This window comes from Rana temporaria, chromosome 5 (genome assembly GCF_905171775.1).
Source record: "Rana temporaria chromosome 5, aRanTem1.1, whole genome shotgun sequence".
NCBI classification, from domain to species: Eukaryota; Metazoa; Chordata; class Amphibia; order Anura; family Ranidae; genus Rana; species Rana temporaria.
In genome coordinates this window covers 407895199-407920060 of record NC_053493.1, presented here as the reverse complement: position 1 = coordinate 407920060, position 24862 = coordinate 407895199, and the positions used below count along the sequence as shown (strand labels likewise).

General features: G+C 47.0%; 1 protein-coding gene across 1 annotated transcript in view; it reads left to right on the top strand.

Moving 5' to 3' along the window:
* COL22A1 (collagen type XXII alpha 1 chain) overlaps positions 1-24862 on the top strand; it is a 513833-nt gene that overhangs the window by 357816 nt on the left and 131155 nt on the right. The window contains exons 35-37 of the mRNA XM_040355007.1: positions 9303-9356; positions 10994-11047; positions 24496-24549. Of these exons, the coding sequence (XP_040210941.1) occupies positions 9303-9356; positions 10994-11047; positions 24496-24549 (162 nt within the window). The remainder of the gene's footprint in view (positions 1-9302; positions 9357-10993; positions 11048-24495; positions 24550-24862) is intronic.

The following is a 24862-nucleotide window of genomic DNA, read 5'->3' as shown; positions in this document are numbered from 1 at the left end:
TGATATGGGGGGATTTGTGTTGCGAGGGGGAATGGGGGAAGAAGTTTCATGCTAGGAGAGGGGATTTGTGCTAGAAAAGGTAATGTGATGAGGGGGATTTGTGCTAAGAGGGGAGTTTTTTTTTGGGGGGGGGGGGGATTTGAGCTAGTAGAGCTGATCAAGGGGTACATGTGCTAGGAGGAGAACATTTGGGAGGGGGGTTATTCGTGCTAGGAGGGGGGGTGGAATGGGTTGGGAGAGGATTTGTGCTCAGAAAGGAAATTTGAGGGGTATAAGATTTGTGCTAGGAGGGGAAAGTTTTGTTTTTTTTTGGGGGGGGGGGGGGGGTTGTGCTGGGGACAAATAGGGAGAAAGAGGATTTGAGCTGGGTGGGATAAAAATGTGTGCCAGGAGGGGGGATTTCAGCAGGGGGCAGATTTGTACTGGGAGGAAGGGGGGGGGGGACCTATTCTTAGGTGGCAAGAGCATGCAGTTTAGTGCTCATGATTTGTAAGCATGTAACCACACCTCCCAACGTTTTTAAATGGGAATGAGGGACACATCAGCAAAAGTAAGCAAGCATAGGACACACCCCTTGCCACGCCCCCTCAAAGGAGACTTGTACAGAAAACAAGATTGGTTAAACCCACAAGTGCTTTTTTACCACTTCTATTCCTTTGTATTGGCTTTTGGAACCAAAATGAGGGGCAAAGTGAGGGGTGAATCACTCTCTGATGCCCATATAGACACGGAAAGGTCTAAATCTCTGGTAAGAGGATATATTTGCCCTGTCTATCCTTCGGGTGTTGGAAATTGAAGGGCACGTCTTTTCCTTCACTTTAAGGACTTTTGCTGGTCTTCTGGACATATATTTTAGTTATTTGCCGTATTTTTCACTCCATAAGACACACCTAAGTTTTAGAGGAGGAAAACAAGAAAAAAAATATTCTGAACCAAATGGTGTACTAAAATATTTACCAGTGCCCATAAAATGCAACCCGACCAGTGCCATGAAATGCAGCCTTACCTGTGCCCATTAACAATGCAAACTGACCTGTGCCCAATAAGAATGAATCCTGACCTGTGCCCATTAAGAATGCAGCCTGACCTATGCCCGTTAACCATACCTCCCAACTTTCTGAGATGGGAATGAGGGACACCAATCGGCAAAAGTATGCAGGCATAGGACACACCCCTTGCCACGCCCCCTTAAAGGAGAATTGTACAAAAAAATAAGATTGGTTAAACCCAAAAGTGCTATTTTTTACCACTACTATTTCTTTATCGTGGCTTTTGGAATTTACAAATGCAGCAATTTAGAAATCAGATGAAAGTTTAGTGCTGGGAAACCCTTTTTGATAGATAAAAAGTGCATTTTATATACATCTATATAGATCAGACCAAAATGAGGGACAAATGAGGAGAATGAGGGACAGAGGGACATTGCTCCAAATCAGGGACAGTCCCTCGAAATCAGGGACAGTTGGGAGGTATGCCATTAACAATAAATCCTGACTTGTGCCCATTAACAATGCAAACTGACCTGTGCCCATTAACAATGAATCCTGACCTGTGTCCATTAAAAATGCAGCCTGACCTGTGCCCATTAACAATGAATCCTGACCTGTGCCCATTAACAATGAATCCTGACCTGTGCCCATTAACAATGAATCCTGACCTGTGCCCATTAACAATGTATCCTGACCTGTGCCCATTAACAATGAAAACTGACCTGTGCCCATTAAGAATGAATCCTGATCTGTGCCCATTAACAATACAGCCTGACCTGTGCCCATTAACAATGAATCCTGACCTGTGCCCATTAACAATGAATCCTGACATGTGCCCATTAACAATGAATCCTGACCTGTGCCCATTAACAATGTATCCTGACCTGTGCCCATTAACAATGAAAACTGACCTGTGCCCATTAAGAATGAATCCTGATCTGTGCCCATTAACAATACAGCCTGACCTGTGCCCATTAACAATGAATCCTGACCTGTGTCCATTAAAAATGCAGCCTGACCTGTGCCCATTAAAAATGCAGCCTGACCTGTACCCGGCGACTGGCGAGGACATTATTACATCCGCCTGTCACTCAGATAGAAGACAGAGCAGCAGGAGCGGCAGTACTCCATTCGGCCACTGGGGCTGCTGTCTTCTGTGAGTGATAGGCTTAGCCAGGAGATCACCAGGCTCACAGGAGAGATAGCGGCGGCGGTGAAGGCGACAGAGGGAGGCCTGGTCAGTATTCGCTCCATATGACGCAGGGACATTTTCCCCCATCTTTTGTTTTAATTTTACCTTTTTTGGTGGCCTTATTTGCCTTGGAAAGGCATCATATCACCAGTGGCGTAGCGTGGGTTGTCAGCGCCTGGGGCGAGGCAAGTAATTTGCGCCCCCCCCCTGACCCATGGACTTGCCTATTTTCAGCTAGCTCCAGTCAGGTCACATGATCCACTGTGTGAGACAGCAGTGGCTGTAGGGAAGAGGAGAGTGTGCTTGATATTGACTGGTAAAGTCTGGTGTGGTGACATCATGCATGTGTTCCTATGTCCCATCTGTTGTTGGTGCATCCAGCCAACGTTCAAATTTAGCGAGCAAATTATGACTTTACAAAGCAGGGCTGGACTGGAACAAAAGTTTGGCCCTGGACTTCATCCAGACTGGCCCACTTAAATTTTGAGTGTCCCCCATCAGCAGCCCCTTTACATCAGAGTGTCCCTTCAGCACCTCCTTACAGCAGAGTGTCCCTTCAGCACCTCCTTACAGCAGAGTGTCCCTTCAGCACCCCCTTATATCAGAGTATCCCCATCAGCACTCCTTTATATCAGAGTGTCCCCATCAGCAGCCCCTTACATCAGAGTGTGCCCATTAGCAGCCCCTTACATCAGAGTGTCCCCATAAGCACCCCCTTACATTAGTGTCCCCATTAGCAGCCCCTTACATCAGAGTGTCCCCATTAGCAGCCCCTTACATCAGAGTGTCCCCATAAGCACCCCCTTACATTAGTGTCCCCATTAGCAGCCCCTTACATCAGAGTGTCCCCATTAGCAGCCCCTTACATCAGAGTGTCCCTATTAGCAGCCCCTTATATCAGAGTGTCCCTATTAGCAGCCCCTTACATCAGAGTGTCCCCCCTCTTCTCCCCCTCCCACATGTACTCACTGGCCCGGATTCAGATACATTTGTGTATCTATCGGCGGGCCTAACGTATCTCAGATATGTTACGCCGCCGTAACTTAGGGCGCAAGTTCCGTATTCATAAAGAACTTGCGCCCTAAGTTACGGCGGCGTAGCGTATGTGGTCCGGCGTAAGCCCGCCTAATTCAAATGTGGATGATGTGGGCGTGTTTTATTCAAATTAATTGTGACCCCACGTATTTACCATTTTTTATGAACGGCGCATGCGGCGTTCGTGAAAGAATCCCAGTGTGCATGCTCAAAATTACGCCGCAAATCGTCAATGCTTTAGACGTGAACGTAACTTACGTACAGCCCTATTCGCGAACAACTTACGCAAACTACATACATTTTTCAAAATTCGACGCGGGAACGACGTCCATACTTAACATGGGATACGCCTCATATAGCAGGGGTAACTTTACGCCGGAAAAAGCCTAACGTAAACGACATAAAAAATGCGTCGGGCGGACGTATGTTTCTGAATCGGCGTATCTACCGAATTAGCATATTCCTTGCGTAAATCTACGGAAGCGCCACCTAGCGGCCAGCGTAAATATGCAGCCTAAGATACGACAGTGTAAGACACTTACGCCGGTCGGATCTTAGGGAAATCTATGCGTAACTGATTCTATGAATCAGGCGCATAGATACGACGCCGCAACTCAGAGATACGACGGCGTATCCGGAGATACGCCGTCGTAACTGCTTTCTGAATCCGGGCCACAGTTCTGAAGGCAGCTTCTCTTCTTCCTCTCTTCAGTCATGTGATAAGCGACAAGTGATAAGGGGAGAGAGGAAGGAAAGTCTCCCCTGCAGGCTGGAGGGAGCAGAAAGCCTAATTCTCTCTCCAGCAAGTGACGGCAGCTGCTCCTCCTGACAGGAGTGAAATCGCGATCACTCGCTGTCAGAATAGTCCCGATGGCCAGTACATGACTGTTACAAAGTATAACAAGCATGATTACAAAAAAAAAAACTACAACACTCACTTAAAAGCATTTTGAATGTGAATGAGGACAGAGAGTTAGAAGTGTAAAGTTGGCTGGATCCTGAAGTTCAGCTTTAATATTCATCAGGGACTCTGCCCGATGCGTTTTATCATTCTCGGGAAGCAGTAAAACCTTTGTGAACGTGGATGGTGTGCCGAGGACGCTGGACTGAGCAATACACCATCACATTCACACCGATAACTAATGACTTTTATTGCTGTTCTAAGAAGAACGCACATCGCTGAAACGCTCCGCGGGTTTATTACCCGGCTGGTCTTTCTCTTGGGGCCCTTTTTAAAGTTGCTGAGTAATGAGGATTTCTTTAAAGCTGAACTCCAGGCAAACAGCCAGATATAGTTAAAATAATATATATTGGAGCTGTTTTACCTGCCAACGGATTTGATTTTCTGCCCAAATGGTCCTGAAATTTGCATCAGTCCCACCAGACTGTACAGCCAGCTTTATGAGCTGAAAGAGCCAAGTCACCTCCAACCTGTGATTGAAGAATGAAGGGGCAGCTACTGACTGATGAGGTCATCTCTCTGCTCCTTCATATATTCAGCATGTCCTTGGTAGGCTCAGATAGTTGACTGATCCAAAGTACAGCCTCTTCTTCTACCAATCTGAGTACTGCTATGCAGGGGATGATTATAGGTTGGGGAAAGTCCAATTCAACGTATTATTACTAGTCGCAATTAAAATACATTTCATTATTTTGTATACACAGAAATACACATTTGCATCTATTGTTGAAAAGTGAGTCACATAGGGATTGTTCTGGTAGGCAACACTGCATGTAGATATCCTCTCCTCTCCTCCAGCACCCCTCCCCTTCTCTCATCTCCTTTGCTCTTCTCCTCTCTCTCTTCTCCTTCTCTGCTCTTCTAAAGCAATTTTCCCCTTGTCTCCTCTGCTCCAGCACCCCTCCCCTTCTCTTCTCCTTTTCTCTATTTTTCTTTCCTCCGGCACCCATTCCCTTCTCTCCTCTCCTCCAGAACCCCTCCCCTTCTCTCCTCTCCTCCAGTGCCCCTCCCCTTCTCTCCTCTCCTCCAGCACCCATTCCCTTCTCTCCTCTCCTCTCCTCCAGCACCCCTCCCCTTCTCTTCTCCTTTTCTCTATTTTTCTTTCCTCCGGCACCCATTCCCTTCTCTCCTCTCCTCCAGAACCCCTCCCCTTCTCTCCTCTCCTCCAGTGCCCCTCCCCTTCTCTCCTCTCCTCCAGCACACATTCCCTTCTCTCCCCTCCTCCAGCACCCATTCCCTTCTCTCCTCTCCTCCAGAACCCCTCCCATTCTTTCCTCTCCTCCAGTGCCCCTCCCCTTCTCTCCTGTCCTCCAGCACCCATTCCCATCTCTCCTCTCCTCCAGCACCCCTCCCCTTCTCTCTTCTCTTCTCCTTTTCTCTATTTTTCTTTCCTCCAGCACCCATTCCCTTCTCTCCTCTCCTCCAGAACCCCTCCCATTCTCTCCTCTCCTCCAGCACCCCTCCCCTTCTCTCTTCTCTTCTCCTTTTCTCTATTTTTCTTTCCTCCAGCACCCATTCCATTCTCTCCTCTCCTCCAGCACCCATTCCCTTCTCTCCTCTCCTCTCCTCCAGCACCCCTCCCCTTCTCTCTTCTCTTCTCCTTTTCTCTATTTTTCTTTCCTCCAGCACCCATTCCATTCTCTCCTCTCCTCCAGCACCCATTCCCTTCTCTCCTCTCCTCTCCTCCAGCACCCCTCCCCTTCTCTCTTCTCTTCTCCTTTTCTCTATTTTTCTTTCCTCCAGCACCCATTCCCTTCTCTCCTCTCCTCCAGCACCCATTCCCTTCTCTCCTCTCCTCTCCTCCAGCACCCCTCCCCTTCTTTCTTCTCTTCTCCGTTTCTCTATTTTTCTTTCCTCCAGCACCCATTCCCTTCTCTCCTCTACTCCAGCACCCCTCCCCTTCTCTCTTCTCGTCTCCTTTTGTCTATTTTTCTTTCCTCCAGCACCCATTCCCTTCTCTCCTCTACTCCAGCACCCATTCCCTTCTCTCCTCTCCTCTCCTCCAGCACCCCTCCACCCCTCCTTCTCTCCTCTCCTCTTCTCCAGCACCCCTCCCCTCTTCTCTTTTCCTTTTCTCTATTTTTCTTTCCTCTAGCACCCATTCCCTTCTCTCCTCTCCTCCAGCACCCATTCCCTTCTCTCCTCCCCTCTCCTCCAGAACCCCTCCCATTCTCTCCTCTCCTCCAGTGCCCCTTCCCTTCTCTCCGCTCCTCCAGCGCCCCTACCCTTCTCTCTTCTCCTCTCCTTTTCCCTTCACTAGTCGTTTCTCTTCTCCTCCAGTATCCCTTCTCTCTTCTCTTTTCTCTATTCTCCTCTCTCTGATCTCTTCCCCCTCCTCTGTTTCCATTTTCTCCTATCCTCCCCCTCTCTCTCTCTCTCCTCTCTTCTCCTTACGTGAGTCACATAGGGATTGTTCTGGTAGGCAACACTGCATGTAGTTATCCTCTCCTCTCCTCCAGCACCCTCCCCTTCTCTCATCTCCTTTGCTCTTTTCCTCTCTCTCCTCTCCTTCTCTGCTCTCCTCAAGCAATTTTCCCCTTGTCTCCTCTCTTCCAGCACCCCTCCCCTTCTCTTCTCTCTTCTCCTTTTCTCTATTTTTCTTTCCTCCAGCACCCATTCCCTTCTCTCCTCTCCTCCAGAACCCCTCCCATTCTTTCCTCTCCTCCAGTGCCCCTCCCCTTCTCTCCTCTCCTCCAGCACCCATTCCCTTCTCTCCTCTCCTCTCCTCTCCTCCAGCACCCATTCCCTTCTCTCCTCTCCTCTCCTCCAGAACCCCTCCCCTTCTCTCTTCTCTTCTCCTTTTCTCTATTTTTCTTTCCTCCAGCACCCATTCCCTTCTCTCCTCTCCTCCAGCACCCATTCCCTTCTCTCCTCTCCTCTCCTCCAGAACCCCTCCCATTCTCTCCTCTCCTCCAGTGCCCCTCCCCTTCTCTCCTCTTCTCCAGCGCCCCTCCCCTCCTCTCTTCTCCTGTCTCCTCTCCCTTTCCCTTCTATCTTCTCCTCCAGTATCCCTTCTCTTTTCTCTATTCTCCTCTCTCTGATCTCTTCCCCCTCCTCTGTTTCCATTTTCTCCTATCCTCCCCCTCTCTCTCTCTCCTCTCTTCTCTTTACCCCTCTCCTTTAGAACTCCTCCCATCCCTTTCTATGATCCAGCACTGGGCCAATGACAAATACCAGTATTGTCATGTAGGTGAAAAAATAGCGAGTTTAATATGTATTTCTTTTTACTCCTGTCCTGTACAGTCATTGCTTACTTTACCTTCATTGTACATTGTCCCTTGAATATCCCTTTCATTCATTGGATTTCAGATCTTTCAATCAGGAGCTGAGCGGCATCACCATGGAGTGTTATATTCCTATTTGTACTATAGTTTGAATATGGTACAGATGTGTCTTATACTGTACCTGTAGCACTACCCCCAAAGGAGCTGCTGGTTTGTTTTGGGCGGCATGTTACCTCGTGTTTCTCTGATGTCTAGGGGTGTTTGGTGAAAGTTGTAGTAACAGACCCAGCCGGGTAAAAACAATAAAACTTGGTGAAGAGTAGAGGTTTAGTAGAAATGAAGATAGCAGATCCAGATATCAGTAACAGGGAAACAGTCCTGCTCCCACGTGTAATGTCTCTTTCACCACTCCAGCCTGAGTGGGTTTAGCGCACCTGGACAGGCCTCTCTCACCGGCCTGGCAGCCAGAATGTCACTCGAATCTTAGGAAAAAGTCTCTGCCACAGACCCTCCTGATAATTGAAACAGCGGAGATAATCCTCCTTAGTAGACTTGGCACCTGGATCCCCTTCAAGTAGTTGTAGCTAGGTTACCGACTGATAGGCAACCGACGTCCAGCCTCTCAGTGCCCGGTTACCTTGATCCCCGGTGGATGGTCGAAGCCCTTTTGGATCGCCAGCCTCTCTTGGCACGTCTCAGGCAGACTTCCACCGAACAGCTTCCCCCAACAGGAATAACACTTGGGATCTTGTTGGATTTAGGGTAGGGTGACCAGACATCCCCAGTTTCAGGTGACAGTCCCCTGATTGAGGACACTGTCCCCGGACCAAGTCTGTCCCTGGTTTTGTCCCCAGATTGGATTTAATAGGGGGCAGGGGCAATTTTAAAGACAGTGCAGAATTAAAATAAAAAAAATTGAATTGCACACCCCCCTCGGCCATGCCTACTAGCATAGGGGGGTTGTATTTTTCCCATTATCTGTGCCCCTTTCTGATGATCATATCCTTGGCTCAAATCCTGGCCAGCCACCTGCCTATCTCCTTGCCTTCCCTGGTGGAGTGATCTTCCTCCGCGCCCCATCCAGTAGTAGCCGGGGCCCGAAGAGTGAGACTTGATAGGCTGTGAGGCGGGCGGCGACAGGCAGAGAGTCGCTGATTGTTGCCATTACTAGTAAAGAAAAAATATGTCCCCGGATTTCATTTTAAAAATCTGGTCACCTTAATTTAGGGGCCCAGTCGATCACTGGGGCCCAGCCACAGCTCAGAAGTTCCGGACCAAGGTGGTCCCGAAACCAGGAACACCGCGTGGCAGCGCACCCTGGCCTGGATGGCAATTTCGCCGGGGCGCTGTGATATGGTCACCCTGAAGGTGGGCGCCACACACGAAAAAGGACCCAGCCCAATGGTGTCTGTCCCATAAATACTCTCCCCCTGGACGCACAGCGAGGCCAAACCCTCCTGATAGGCTGCTGGGTAAGAGCACCCACTCCCTGACTCCGCTGCTGCCACTTGCCTACCTGAGGTGAGATCAGCACCCCAGGAATGACAGAATGAGCCCACAGCACACAGCCAAAGCTGAGACAGAGACCCAAATTTGGAAAAATCAACATGGTCAGAGTTAACTAACTCTCTGACCCCCTCTAAATTTAACATAGCACCGGTTCTAAAAAGTAACCAGGCACTATATACCATACAAGTGTAAATGAGTTCTAGATGTGTCAGTCTCTTATGGCAACATACAGCAATAGCTGAATTCCCAACATTTCCAATGGCCATAGCCTTAGGCCAGCTTGGGAAATTCTGGTAGGGATGTGTAGATGGACTAGCACCTTAAAAGCTGTGTATGTATAAATGCAATCATCTATTTCCTTTATTCTTATATATTGCAATATATTTCTACAGGGCCCTAAAGGATTGGATGGGAATAAAGGAGAGCGCGGACCAAAGGGAGATACTGTAAGTAGACAATAAGAGCGTCACACAGGCTTGTCCCAAGATTGTGCTTTTTGGTAGTCGGTCACAGCTGTTTAATGTTAATCTGTGCAATTCTACGTGAATTTTTTAAATTCTTTTTAAAGAGATTGTAAACCCTGGGAACACCTCCCCCCCCCAAAAAAAAACCAACCTGTAAGGCCTCGTACACACAATAGAATAGCCAGAGGACAACGGTCGGAAGGACCGTTTTCATCGGTCAAAACCGATCTTGTGTGGGCCCCATAGGTTAGTTAACCTTTGGTTAAAAAAATAGGAACTTGCTTTAAAATTGAACCGATGGACGCCTAACCGATAGGTCAAAACCGATCGTTATTATGCAAAAGCATCGGTTAAAAACCCGCGCATGCTCAGAATCAAGTCGACGCATGCTTGGAAGCATTGAACTTCGTTTTTTTCAGCACGTCGTTGTGTTTTACGTCACCGCGTTCTGAGACGATCGGTTATTTAACCTATGGTGTGTAGGCGTGACGGACCATCAGTCAGCTTCATCGGTTAACCTAAGACAAAGGCATAATGTAATTTTTTTTACGTTAATTCGTAAATCTGAAAAATCATAAATTTGAAAATTCGAAAATCTGAAAATAAGAATGAAAATTTGAAAGAATAACTAAAAAACGAACTAATAACTAACTATTAAATTATAGGTATTGGAATTTCCTTTCAAATTTGGCTGTTAGTGAATGTAACAAATACTAATTTATCCAAAGTTATGAATTATCCAAAATAACAAATGCAATAAACAAATGGAACGGAACGAATAAATAATAATATAAATAAAACGTTTTTTTATTATTATTATTATAATTATTATTATTATTGTTATTTTTGTTATTATTAATTCATTACATTCCATTTGTTTGGATACGGGATTCGTTATTTTGGATAATTCATAACTTTCGGATGAATTTGTTTTCATTACGTTCAATAACAGCCACATTTGAAATGAAATTCCAATATCTATAATTTAATAGTTAGTTATTGTTAGTTAGTTAGTTATTGTTTTGAATTTTCACATTAATATGTGTTGAAGCCGAAGCAAGTGTAAATGAGCCCCGACTCAGAAATAGGGGAAAAAACGTGAGGGTTTAAAATCATTTTAAGCTCAAAGGGGTGGAGTGAAATGTGTTGGAACGTGGCCTGGTTGGAGCCCAGGCTAAGGTGGCCATTTACCATCACGAGCAGGTTTGCTTTGATGTGCGGCTACACAGGCATTTATTTTCATACACATTGACATCTGAAGCCGGGGCAAGCTCCTTCCCCAGCCAGCACTCCAACAGTGGACTAAGGACTAGCATACCTTCCTAAACCAGAGCTGCTCACACGTGAGGTTTCTTTGGTTTACAATGAAAAAAGAAGAAAGCAAAATATATACTGTACATGTAAATTTTGATTTGCTAGGATTCTGTGACTTCTGTCCTCAAGGGGTTATTTAACCACTTCCCATCCGGCCACTGCACATATACGGCCGGGTGTGTGTGTCCTCCTTCTAAATGTGGACGTTCAGGAACATCCCTCAGAAGGAGGGGTATCGCATGTGCATGTGGCCCTCCTGATGACATGACGGCTGTGTCCAACATAATTGTTTTATCTTTTAACAGGGTCCAGTTGGCCCCGCCGGACAACCTGGAGCCCGAGGGTTACCAGGAAATGTGGTAAGTCTGTATTATTTCTTTTGAGCCAGGTGGCAGGACAAGGTGTAATGTGTTTTTCGGATATGTTCCTTGCATAAATCAGACTGCATGGGGCTATCATTTCATGATAGTTATATATCTGCAGTGTAAGATCATCTATGGCACTGCTGACTGTAGTGATATCAATGTATAGTGTAGTCCGGAGTAGATAATTGATATTTAGGTGTTAGTATGATGACTATAAATTATGTTGTTCCGCAGCAACACACCAGGCTCTCCAGAGAGTGCATTTATTCGACTTCCAATACAGAATACAGTCCAAATTCCACAGATGATACAAATCCAACAGAGTAATTCAAAGTCCCATCTGACTAGATCATCACTAGACCTGTGCCATACCCAGAGAATACACAGAGAATATTCTGAGTGACAAAACTCACCTCCAGGATTATATTCCCTATCCACTGAATAGCTGAGCAATTTGATTGGCCGTCTTTGATCTACATCCTGTCTTTCAGAGTGACAGATAATGACCCCAACCAAATGTTTCTCATGAATGAATACCCTCTCAAGTCTAATTACCATCAATAAATACTTCCTAACGTATGTAAACAATATAACCTTTGAGGTTAATGGGCCACACCTTACACACACCTAGGTAGTCTTGCATAAGATTAACACATCTAAGGGTCTTCTGTCCCTTTGATATGTTAGAATTCGGCTGGGACAGTTCAACTGAATTCCTGGTCAATACGGTAATGCAATACAATATATTGTGCCATACATACCTACACATATATATTAATATTACAACACTGTCTTTAAATGCTAGCCTCAATAGAGGGCGTATGGGTGCCGCCCCTTTCAGTATGCCGGGCACATGAATTCATATGACGGTGGTGGGTGGGAGGGATGTTTTTTGAAGCACTGAATAGAGCCAGAGGCTCTAATAGGCTTCAAAATAGGGTGAGCTTGGGGCGCAGAGCACTGCTTCCAGAGCCCACCCAGGTGTGTTGTAACAGCGAATGAATATTTGCTCTTGCAACACTGATCCCCCCTCCCGGCCAATCGGGAAGCAGGGCCGATACACGATTGGCTGAAAGGACAGGCAATCCTATTGGATGCATAGGAGAAGAAGGGAGAGCGACACAGGAGCCCGTCGCCCATAGAAGCCCACTGCTGTCAGAGCCTGCAACCTGCCACTGCCTGCCAGAGCTTGCAACCCACCGCTGTCTGCCGAAGCCCGCATCCTGCCGCTGTCCACCGGAGCCTGCTGGTGTAAGTGCGAGGGGGGGGGGGCTTTGGCGGCTGCCACTGATCTATACTATGCTGTACACTGTTCCACTTGCTGGAGGCTCTGATATGAGGAAGTAAAGCCCTGCCTCTACCTCCACCCACACAAAGGTGCAGTGCAGAATAAGGCAAGGTACAGTAGGTGTTTGTGATATTGTGCTTTTAGCACGACAGCGTCGCGCTGATACTCGGCGACAGGGTGCCGAGATCTCGCCGACATCTCACACTCACTGGAATAGTGACAGCACATCCCAGCAAGCGCGTCATAGAAGCGACGGGAGATCCGACTTGGATTCCCGCCAATTCTACACGTGTGCGGCGTTTGTTATGAATCCTGAGGGGGAAGTCCCCGCCGGATTTTAAATAAAAATCCGGCATGGGTCCCCCCCTCAGGAGCATACCGGGCCCTTAGGTCTGTTATGGGTTGTAAGGAGAGCCCCCCTACGCCGAAAAAAACGGCGTAGGGGGTCCCCCTACAATCCATACCAGACCCGTATCCAAAGCACGCTACCCGGCCAGCCAGGAAGGGAGTGGGGACGAGCGAGCGCCCCCCCCCCTCCTGAGCCGTACCAGGCTGCATGCCCTCAACATGGGGGGGGTTGGGTGCTCTGGGGCAGGGGGGCGCACTGCGGCCCCCCCCACCTCAGAGCACCCTGTCCCCATGTTGATGAGGACAGGGCCCCTTCCCGACAACCCTGGCCGTTGGTTGTCGGGGTATGCGGGCGGGAGGCTTATCGGAATCTGGGAGCCCCCTTTAATAAGGGGGCCCCCAGATACCGGCCCCCCCCACCCTAAGTGAATGAGTATGGGGTACATCGTACCCCTACCCATTCACCTGCAAGAAAAGTGGTAAAAACACAAATAAACCACACAGTGTATTAAAATATTTTATTTTTCTGCTCCGGAGGCCGCCCCCTGTCTTCTTTATTAGCTCTTTTACCAGGGGGGGCTTCTTCTTTGACGTCTTCGGGTGGGTGGGGGCCGCCGTCTGGTTCTCTTCCACCGCCGGGGGGGGGTGGCTTTTAAAAAAGCCCCCACCCCCCCGGCGGGTTTCCTCCGGCGTCTTCGGCGGGGCTCTTCTTCTTCCGCTATCCCGACGGGTCTTCTCAACTCTCCGGGGTTCTCCTTCTGTCTTCGCCGCTCTCCGCTCTTGACTCGGCGCACCCCGGTTCTTCGTCTCGCTGTCCGGTGTCTTCTTCCGTGCTGTACGTCTTCTCCTTCCGAGCTGTGATGAGTTCTTCTTCCGTGCTGTGACGTCATGTTCTTCACTTCTCTCCTTCTCCCGATGTTGACTCGCTGGTCCTCCTCGCTGAAATGACGGATGCGCGCCTTGCATCGGACCTATATAGGCCTCACAGTCCCATCATGCTCTGTACCTACCCATGTGATACCTACCACGTGGTAGGTATCACATGGGTAGGTACAGAGCATGATGGGACTGTGAGGCCTATATAGGTCCGATGCAAGGCGCGCATCCGTCATTTCAGCGAGGAGGACCGGCGAGTCAACATCGGGAGAAGGAGAGAAGTGAAGAACATGACGTCACAGCACGGAAGAAGAACTCATCACAGCTCGGAAGGAGAAGACGTATAGCACGGAAGAAGACACCGGACAGCGAGACGAAGAACCGGGGTGCGCCGAGTCAACAACGGAGAGCGGCGAAGACAGAAGGAGAACCCCGGAGAGTTGAGAAGACCCGTCGGGATAGCGGAAGAAGAAGAGCCCCGCCGAAGACGCCGGAGGAAACCCGCCGGGGGGGTGGGGGCTTTTTTAAAAGCCACCCCCCCCCCGGCGGTGGAAGAGAACCAGACGGCGGCCCCCACCCACCCGAAGACGTCAAAGAAGAAGCCCCCCCTGGTAAAAGAGCTAATAAAGAAGACAGGGGGCGGCCTCCGGAGCAGAAAAATAAAATATTTTAATACACTGTGTGGTTTATTTGTGTTTTTACCACTTTTCTTGCAGGTGAATGGGTAGGGGTACGATGTACCCCATACTCATTCACTTAGGGTGGGGGGGCCGGTATCTGGGGGCCCCCTTATTAAAGGGGGCTCCCAGATTCCGATAAGCCTCCCGCCCGCATACCCCGACAACCAACGGCCAGGGTTGTCGGGAAGGGGCCCTGTCCTCATCAACATGGGGACAGGGTGCTCTGAGGTGGGGGGGGGCCGCAGTGCGCCCCCCTGCCCCAGAGCACCCAACCCCCCCCATGTTGAGGGCATGCAGCCTGGTACGGCTCAGGAGGGGGGGGGGCGCTCGCTCGTCCCCACTCCCTTCCTGGCTGGCCGGGTAGCGTGCTTTGGATACGGGTCTGGTATGGATTGTAGGGGGACCCCCTACGCCGTTTTTTTCGGCGTAGGGGGGCTCTCCTTACAACCCATAACAGACCTAAGGGCCCGGTATGCTCCTGAGGGGGGGACCCATGCCGGATTTTTATTTAAAATCCGGCGGGGACTTCCCCCTCAGGATTCATAACAAACGCCGCACACGTGTAGAATTGGCGGGAATCCAAGTCGGATCTCCCGTCGCTTCTATGACGGCTCTGTCTCCATCGCGGCAAGCCAGCTCGGCGCTGGCTCCCGCGATGGGGCTCGTAGGTGCTCAATCTCGCTGAGAAAGAGAGCGAGATTGACACAAAATCGGGTTCACCTACTGTAAGTCAATAATGGGAAAAGGGTCAGGTGCAGGGAGATCACAGGCAATACTGATGACTATCCCTTTGCCCTCTGCCTGGCTTTTATTGGGGTACAGCTTTCAGGTTCTCTTGAAGGTGTAATAATAAGGATAATTAATACACATTTGCAGACACTCTTTTTTTATTTTTTTTATTTGAGGTAACATTCATACCCCTGCTCCAATAAAGGGGAAAAAAAACGTGCCAATGTAACAGTAAATGTATTGATAAAATAATATATTAACCAGTAAAGAATAGACAAATGTAGTCCAATGAGCAACAGCTTAACAGAGTAAATATACCGTATTTGCCGGTGTATAAGGTGACCGGGCGTATAAGACGACCCCCTAATTTTACAACTTTTTAAGATTTTTTGCCTGTACTCACCATATAAGACGACCCCCCTTCCGCGGCTTCCGACGCTTCATATTTCTTCCTTCTGGAGTCATATTCTTCTTCCTTCTGGCTGGAGCCAATCATGGTGAACAATGTATTCTATTAATGAATACAAAGCCTGCTTGGATTGGCAGAGGCTGTAACATCATCTGCCCACGCTTCTCTGACTCTCAAAGCCAATCTGAGCAGGCTACTATATGTAGCCTGCTCAGATTGGAAGAGGTTGTTACTCCAATCCGAGCAGACTCTGAATTCATTTGAATACACCGCTCACCGGGATTGGCTAAGCGGTATATACTGTATGTAGCCCAAGCTACATACAGTATTACCGCACATCCAGCAGGCATCCAAGCAGCTGACCCGGCATATAAGACGACCCCTGCTTTTTGGCCAGTTTTTTTAAGTGTAAAAGGTAGTCTTATATGCCAGCAAATACAGTACATTGGAGAAGCCACGCTAGTTTTAAGGTTCAAATACTGTCAATTGCTTGTTACCGTGTTTCCCCGAAAATAAGCCCGGGTCTTATATTAATTTTGGCATCAAAAGACACAGTAGGGCTTATTTTCGGGGTAGGTCTTACCATGTAATGTACTGTCTTTTCTCCCCCTCTCTCTCCCTGCCTGACAGGAATCCCCAGTGTGAAATGAGTTAAAATGCTTGTAAAATCCTATAATCCACTCTATTACAGTAGTATATAATGTACAATGTGTGTGTTTCTGTAAAATAATTGTGCCAAATACCTTCGTTCAGCGCTTCTGTGACCCGCCGGACCTCTCTTCCCTGCAATTATATTATAGAAACACACACATTGTACATTATATACTACTATAATAGAGTGGATTATAGGATGTTACAAACATTTTAAACTAGGGCTTATTTTCGGGGTAGGGCTTATTTTCGGGGAAACACGGTAGTAAAAAAAAACAAAATCCCCAAAATTGGTGAAATATCAATCCAGACCTTCAAAAAACAGACACCAAAGTGAAATTTGATCAACAAGTTGTGCCACCACCTTTAGAAAAACTTGCTTACCAGATATCAAGCAAAACCAGGCAGATGGCTATAGCCCAGCCAATAAAATATGGAATAGATATATTTATATATATATATATATATATGCTTAAAAGATCGTAGAGGTAAACGTTGGATGGGTGGCTGCATAAGTATCTCCAAACACCACTGGCGCCGTTCGATACAGGACCATTAGTTCAGCATTAAACTTAGCAGTAACCCAAGGAGAAAAAAACAACCAGGTGTAATATTACCTCACTTGGTATTTATTGTATAAAATTAGGGCTGTGGAAATTAACGATTAATTCCTCGATTAATCGTAACATTTTTTGATTGATCAAAATTCTTTTCATCGGCACTCACCTCTCCGCCGACTTCCGGGAGTTCCGGCGGAGATCTGGTGACATCACGGACACTGGCGGGGCTTGCAGTGTCCATCTGAAGGGCTCCTTTGCTGTGCCTTCATATCTGAATGCCAGTGGGACCTTACTATCTGCCACACGCAAGGGCTGTTACACTTCCCTCTATCACTTCCCTCTATCAACCTGGGATTCTACAACCATCCACTGGGAGTTGTGATAGTTCCCTTCATGGGACATCTACATGCCGACGGACTGATGTTAACCCCTCCTCATCTGGATTCAGCAGTGGTATCGTTGTGCACATTTATATACCAGTATCATACTTAGCTACATGTTTTTATGCTACCGTTTGGTATTACTCGCACTATTTTTACAGTTTATGTAGCTACATCGATTTTATCTCCAGTGCAATATTTATTTTGTTACCTACTTGAAGACTATAAACGTTGTAATGCTATTCCCATCGAGCGCTGCCTTTGTGTGTTTTTTGTATCCTGCTATCCATTTTTCCAGTGGTTGGTAGCTGCACTGGGAATCAGCCTGCAAGGAGATCAGCTAAAAGTAGTTGGATCTGTATGTGCGTTATAATTAATCGAAATTAGTTGATTAATCGATTAAAATTAAAATCGATTAATCGAGCATGGAAATTTGAATCAGTAACAGCCCTTTATAAAAATATATATTGCACTTATATTTAGAAAGTTAAAATCACACTTAAAAACAGCAGTCCCGGCCGGCTTCAAACAAATCCCATCCTCCTAGTGAGACAGCGTGGTGACGTCAACATGTATCCTCCACCAGGCGCGTTTCGTCATATGTGACGTTGTCAATGGGGGCCATCTGCCTGGTTTTGCTTGCCATCTGGTAAGTGAGTTTTTCTAAAGGTGGTGGCACAACTTGTTGATCAAATTTCACTTTGGTGTCTGTTTTTAGAAGAACTGGATTGATATGTCACCAATTTTTGTGATTATGTTTTTTTTATTAAGAAGCAATTGACAGTATTTGAACCTTAAAACTAGCGTTGCTTCTCCAATTTATGTTACACCCCTGCTCCAAGCTGTAGGATTTGGCACAATTTTTTAATTGTCACCAACAAAAATGTCTTATAAACAGTTGATATCCGACACGTTTTGGGGGTTATGTACAAATCCCCCTTCATCGGGGTCTAGCGTTACTGTGTCTGAAATCTGCAAAGGCAGTTCTTCTGTGGTTAGGAGCTACGTGTCAAGTATGTTTCTCCTACTGTAAGGAAGGCTTGCCGAAGAGAAGGATTTCTAAATTAGTGAGGATGTTCTATCCATTCTTGTGAGTCATGTTACAAATTTGGAGAAGATGAGAGAGACCGGTGGGAATTTATTGGAGAACACATCCCGGCAGGTTGCTTCTTGTCTGGGTTCTGTTTTCCATAATGATGAGCATTGATCATTACTGCACTGCAGGTATCTTCACATAGCGAGATGTGGCTCAACGCTGGTAATAAGAATATTTACCTTTTTCAAATATCTCACTTCCTCCTTAAGAATGGTTGGGCCAGATTCACATAGAATCACGGCGGCGTAACGTATCGTAGATACGTTACACCGCCGCAATTTTTCATCGCAAGTGCCTGATTCACCAAGCACTTGCGTGAAAAATTACGCCGCGGCGTCGTGTTCCATTTAAATTAGGCGCGCTCCCGCGCCGGACCTACTGCGCATGCTCCGTTCCGTAATTCCCGTCGCGCTTTGCGCGCCGTGACGTCATTTTTTCGAACGACGACACCCGTAGCGTAATTCCGTATTCCCGGACGGCTTACGCAAACGACATTATTTTTTAAATTTCGACGCAGGAACGACGGCCATACTTTATACAGCACATACGATTGCTGCGTAAAGTTAAGGCACCAAAAAAACCGACTAACTTTGCGACGGGAAACTAGACTAGCGAATGCGAAAATCCGTCGGGAATCCCCGTAACTCCTAATTTGCATACCCGACGCTGGTTTATGACGCGAACTCCCCCCAGCGGCGGCCGCGGTATTGCATCCTAAGATCCGACAGTGTAAAACAATTACACCTGTCGGATCTTCTGGCTATCTATGCGTAACTGATTCTATGAATCAGTCGCATAGATAGAAACAGAGATACGACGGCGTATCAGCAGATACGCCGTCGTATCTCTTTTGTGAATCTGGCCCTTAGTTCTTGAGGACCAGGCACTCGCCATTTTTGTTCACTGCTGCAGTATGTTTATCCTTGAGTGTTTATTTTATGAGCTCCCCTCTGTGGAACGTGTTGGCACACATAAGAAGTAATAGGAATCTCTAAGCATATGTGCAGAAATATAAAATGATTGCTGGAAAACACATGAAATATTTACATATTTTAAATGGATCTTTCATGCAACATATATAAGAATTCATATCCTGCAGTCATGTATCCATATGTTAGGTGTATGGAATGGGAATTGAGGTCACCCTGGGAAGCATCAGGGGTGGGGATGGGTAGTTGGAAACGAATGTTGTAGAAAATTAATATTTAGATTAGAATGTATTGACGAAATAGAGAGTGTGCCATAAAGAAAAGGAAGCAGCTACCATCTACTAAGATGATTAAAAGCAGCTCCTGTGGATGACTTCTCCACAATGTCACGGTTCTTACTGTAAAGAAGCCTTTCTATATGCAGAGGTTAAAAAGAACATGAAATGTGAAAGCTGTACCCAAAAAGTCAAGAAGAGTATTAAATATTAAAGATATGAATACCTCTTAGGCCGAGTACTCACGGCAGGACATGTCCGATGAAAACGGTCTGCAGACCGTTTCCATCGGACATGTCTGGCCGGGGACTGCCCGGGGACTTCTGTTCGATGGCTATACACACCATCGAACAGAAGACCGCGCGTAAACAATACGCGGGGCGTGTCCGCGGTGTCGACGCGTCGATGACGCGGTGTCGCCGCGACAATGACGCGCCGGCGTGGGCGGCCTGCCTTGAAAATGCTTCCACGCATGCGTCGAAGTCATTCGACGCATGCGAGGGATGGCGGGCGGCAGGACATGTACGGTAGGTCTGTACAGACGACCGTACATGTCCGGGCGGACAGGTTTCCAGCGGACTGTTTTAAAGCAAGTCCGGGAAACAGTTGTCTGCTCAGAAACGGTCTGTCAGACAATTGTTTGCTGGAATCCTGTCCGCGCGGCTGTACACACGAGGGAACATGTCTGCTGAAATTGGTCTGCCGACCAGTTTCAGCAGACATGTTTGGTCGTGAGTACGGGGCCTTAATGGGATTTAAAAAAAAGTTTAAATTGAGAGATATATATATATATATATATATATTATATATACATACACAAAAAGATTAAATTTATTAATAGAACATTTTAAACAATATTAAACTTTAATAATGTTTAAAATGTTCTATTTACCACTTAAGCCCCGGACCATATTGCTGGTCAAAGACCAGAGCACTTTTTGCGATTCGGCACTGCGTCGCTTTAACTGACAATTGCGCGGTCGTGCGACGTGGCTCCCAAACAAAATTGGAGTCCTTTTTTTCCCACAAATAGAGCTTTTTTTTGGTGGTATTTGATCACCTCTGCGGTTTTTAGTTTTTGCGCTATAAACAAAAATAGAGCGCCAGTTTTGAAAACAATTATATTTTTTAATTTTTACCATAAAAAATATCCCTCTAAAATATATAAAAATATTTTTTTTTCCTCAGTTTAGGCCGATACGTATTCTTCTACATATTTTTTGTAAAAAAAAAAAATCGCAATAAGCGTTTATTGATTGGTTTGCGCAAAAGTTATAGCGTTTACAAAATAGGGGGTAGTTTTATGGCATTTTTATTAATATTTTTTTTTTACTAGTAATGGCGGCGATCAGCGGTTTTTTTTTCGGTACTGCGACATTATGGCGGACACTTCGGACACTTTTGACACATTTTAGGGACCATTAGCATTTTTATAGCGATCAGTGCTATAAAAATGCATTCATTACTATAAAAATGCCACTGGCAGGGAAGGGGTTAACACTAGGGGGCGGGGAAGGGGTTAAGTATGTTCCCTGGGTGTGTTCTAACTGTAGGGGGGGTGGCCTCACTAGGGGAAATGACTGATCGCTGTTCATACATTGTATGAACAGACGGTCAGGCATTTCTCCCCTGACATGACCGGGAGCTCTGTGTTTACACACACAGCTCCCGATCCTCGCTCTGTAACGAGCAATCGCGATCGCGACTGCCGTGCACGCGCACGGGAGTCAGGGACGGCGATCGCGACTGCCGTGCACGCGCACGGGAGTCAGGGACGAGCGGGGGGCGCGCGCGCCCCTATTGGCTGCTGGGCGAGCTGACATATAGCTACGTGTTCTCGCCCAGCGGCTGGTCGGCAAGCAGTTAATAAATTTCACCTTTTTGTGTATATATATATATATATATATATATAAATTTCAATTTTTTAAAAATCCCATTAAGAGGTATTCATATCTTTAATATATACAGGGATAATTGCAATCTACACGCCAACTTGCATGAGTCTAATAATTTTCTAAAAGAAGAGGGCATATTTAGGCTCCCTATATAGACTGATCTTTGCTCCAGGTGTGACTTACTTTGCCTCTGTATACCAGAATTCCCAAACAGGGAAAGGGTTCCGCTCTGAGCCACAAACTCTATTAAAGTCTACGGGGCCCAAACATGAAAAAGTCCCCATTTTGAAGGCTTATATGCAAGTTATTGGCCACACAAAGGGTATGGGGCCTGAGCACCACCCTGGGGGACATGTATCAATGCAAACTATCATTTAAAAAAATATAATTTTTAAAACAGCATTGATTTGAATGAAAATTATTTCAAGGGTTCATCCTCGTTAAAAAGGTTGAGAAAGGCTGCTGTATATACAGTAATTTACAATATTCGTTTGGCAGAGAAAAATTAGAGCGCCATAGATATAATATAAGTCTAGTAAATCTTTATTGCACACAGCAGAAGTTCACAGGAAAATCTGTAATTCAGGGACTCACAGGTCCCCTTCATCAGGGCTAATGTAAGCTGAGCTGGAATAATTGCATGATATATGAACAGCAGATCGATCCATTTGGAATACTGGTCTAACAGATAAATGTGAATCTGCTGATACATAACTCTAGACATCAGGTAATTATTCCAGCTCAGCTTCCCACATAAAGCCTGATGAAGGGGTTTTGGTGAGCCCCAAAAGGGCTTTGGTGTCATGGATATGTACTATGTCTGGCAGCTTACCTTTCTCTCCATGTGTTCATTAGAGGCCAGACTCTCTTATCTGGCAGCCTTTATCATCTCTCCTCCCTGTATGGCACCACCCAGGCCATCCCAGGAACTCTATATTAACCGTCAGGTCACCTGTGGCCAGATGACAAGTGCACCCCGTTGGAGTCAGGGGTGCAACACAGGGTAGTGAACCCTATAGCAGACTGCTGCGGATGGACCACAGAGTGGATATGGAGGAGAGGTTGGCTGGTGCACAAACAGGGATCCTATAGGAAGCTTGAGCCCAAGATTCCCCAGGGCACGGAATCTAAGATCCAGCTGGTATTCACCAGAGCCTCTAGTGGTGAGGATGGCCTTTGCTGCAACTGAATCTAGGTTGCGGCCCCAGGAGTCCCCAAGGTCACGCTTCGTAGGGAGAGAGGGGAAGCAGCCACTCAGGACACAAGAGATAGTGAAGGGTAAGCCGAGGTCGGGGCAACAAGCAGATGGGGATAACCAAGGGACAGGCCAAGGGTCAGGGTCACAGGCAAACAGGAGTAGTCGGAGACAAGCCAAAGTCGGTACACAGAGATAACATAGCACACGGCAAGCAGGAACACAATACTAACAAACAACGTTGATCAGCAATGCAGACCTGCAGTGCACTGGTTAATATAGAGTTCCTGGAATGGCCTGGGGTGGAGCCATACAGGGAGGAGAGATGATAAAGGCAGCCAGATAAGAGAGTCTGGTCTCTAATAAACACATGGAGAGACAGGTAAGCTGCCAGACATACTACAGGACATATCCATGACATTTGTTTTTTCTTGTGATCTTCTGCCATGTGCAATAATGATTTACCGCACAATGAAAAACAGCAAAGTAGAAGTGCCTCTAAATACAGACTGTAAAACACATTTAATATAAGTTTAAAATGCCAAGTGACTATTCACAAGCAAGAGTAAGTGTAAGGCCTTGTACACACGAGCGGGTTTCTCTGCAAAAAAACAGCAAGAAAACTGCTTCTTGCCGAGATTCCCGTTCGTGTGTACAAGGCCTTCAGGTTTCTCGTCTGGAAATCAGGCAAGAATCTCGATGAGATAAAAAGAGAACCTGCTCTCTTTTTTCTCGTCGAGATTCTCGTTTGCCTGTTTCCAGACGAGAAACCCGAGAGTGTGTATACTTACCTGTCGCCGTGGAAACCCACGCATGCTCGAAATGACTTTGACGCGTGCGCGGTAGCTTCCACGGCATAGGTAGGGTGAAGCAAGATGGCGGAGACGGCATTGAATGTGACGAGCACATGTTTGTCATACGCGATGACGTCACTGCGTTCTTTCCTTTCAAGAGAACCGCGGTTCTTTTGAAATGAAAGTCAGTACACTTGGGCGGCAAGAGTTTCTTGCCAAGAATCTCGTCAGGGAAAACAACGGGTTTTTCCTGACAAGATTCTTGGTCGTGTGTACGAAGTCTAAGGCTCATCAATTTAAAGTGATTCTGGGACATTCAGTAAGATTGCCAGCCGAGGGGCCACCAGGGTCCGCTGTGAAGCCATGGAGGGAGGAAGAAATCCAGCTGGGTCCTTCCAAGATGGTGCTGGAACGCACATATGAAACGCAGCGTTGGCGGGATGACATCACCGTAGGGCTTCCTCCCTTCCATTCCTTTTCTTGGTGTGCTATAGAAAGTCTGCTTCTGTTCTTCTGACAAGCTGCGCTAATGCATGCACCTTCGGACTTTTAAATGTATGGACTTCGCTACTTTTATGGACTTTTTCGGTTGATAATTACTTTGGACATTTCTTATGTCTTATATGAGGCTTATATACCGTATTTATCGGGGTAAATAGCGCGCTCCCGCGTATAGCGCGCACCCCTAAAGTTGCCCCGAATTCCTGTGGAAAAAAGTTTTTTGTACTTACAGTTTTGGTGTCTTGCGCGGCGTCCATCGGCGGCCTCGTTGGGTCCGGCGTCCGTCTGCGGCTTCGGGTGTCCTCTTCGTCGGGTCCGGTGTCCTTCTGCGGCGTCCTCGCTCGTTTCCCGCGCCGAGTTTGAATACTGCGCCGACATATACAGAGCGCAGTACACTCGTGTATCGTCAGGCAGGCTCGGCAACTCTCGCGCTGACGTCCTGTACGTCCAGGACGTCAGCGCGAGAGGACCCGAGACTGCCCGACAATACACGAGTGTACTGCGCTCGGTATATGTCGGCGCAGTATTCAAACTCGGCGCGGGAAAGCGGGTATCGGCGTATACCGCGCACCCACGATTCTGCCCTGATTTTCAGGGCAAAAAAGTGTGCGGTATACGCCGATAAATACGGTACCTGTTGGTGCCTACTAGCCTACCTTTTCCATAAAGATTTTCTGGACTTGCAATTTTTTTCCTAGTGCTCTCATAATTTTCACATGTCCAGATTACTTCCAGGACCCCTGAGGATAGCATGGTGAACCTCCAAAACCTGTATCTAAAGTCTTATCTTGTTTTGGCTCTGCTACTCTACTAACACATCTATCTTTGTTTTTCAGGGAAGTCCAGGAGATGCCGGTCTAGCAGGAAAAGATGGACAGAATGGTGCAAAGGTGAACGTGCAGAGTTTTTTTTTTTTTCTCTTTATCAATCATTTTCAAGACATCTTGGCGCTTTCATCCTGCATGTAAAGAAGAGATTATGGGAGAGGGCAGAGACATTTCCATCTGTACTCTGTCCCCCTGATCTCCTGATATTTGTACAGAAAACTGAAACTGAAAAGTTCATCAGATCAGACAGAGCTTATTTATTTTCTCCATCTGTTTGCCGGATAGGAGGGGGAATTGGGAATGCAGGCAGTGATGCTGAGCGCAGACGTTTTACAGTGAGCTTAGCTGTAGAACAGCAGCGAGGAACAAAGAGGAA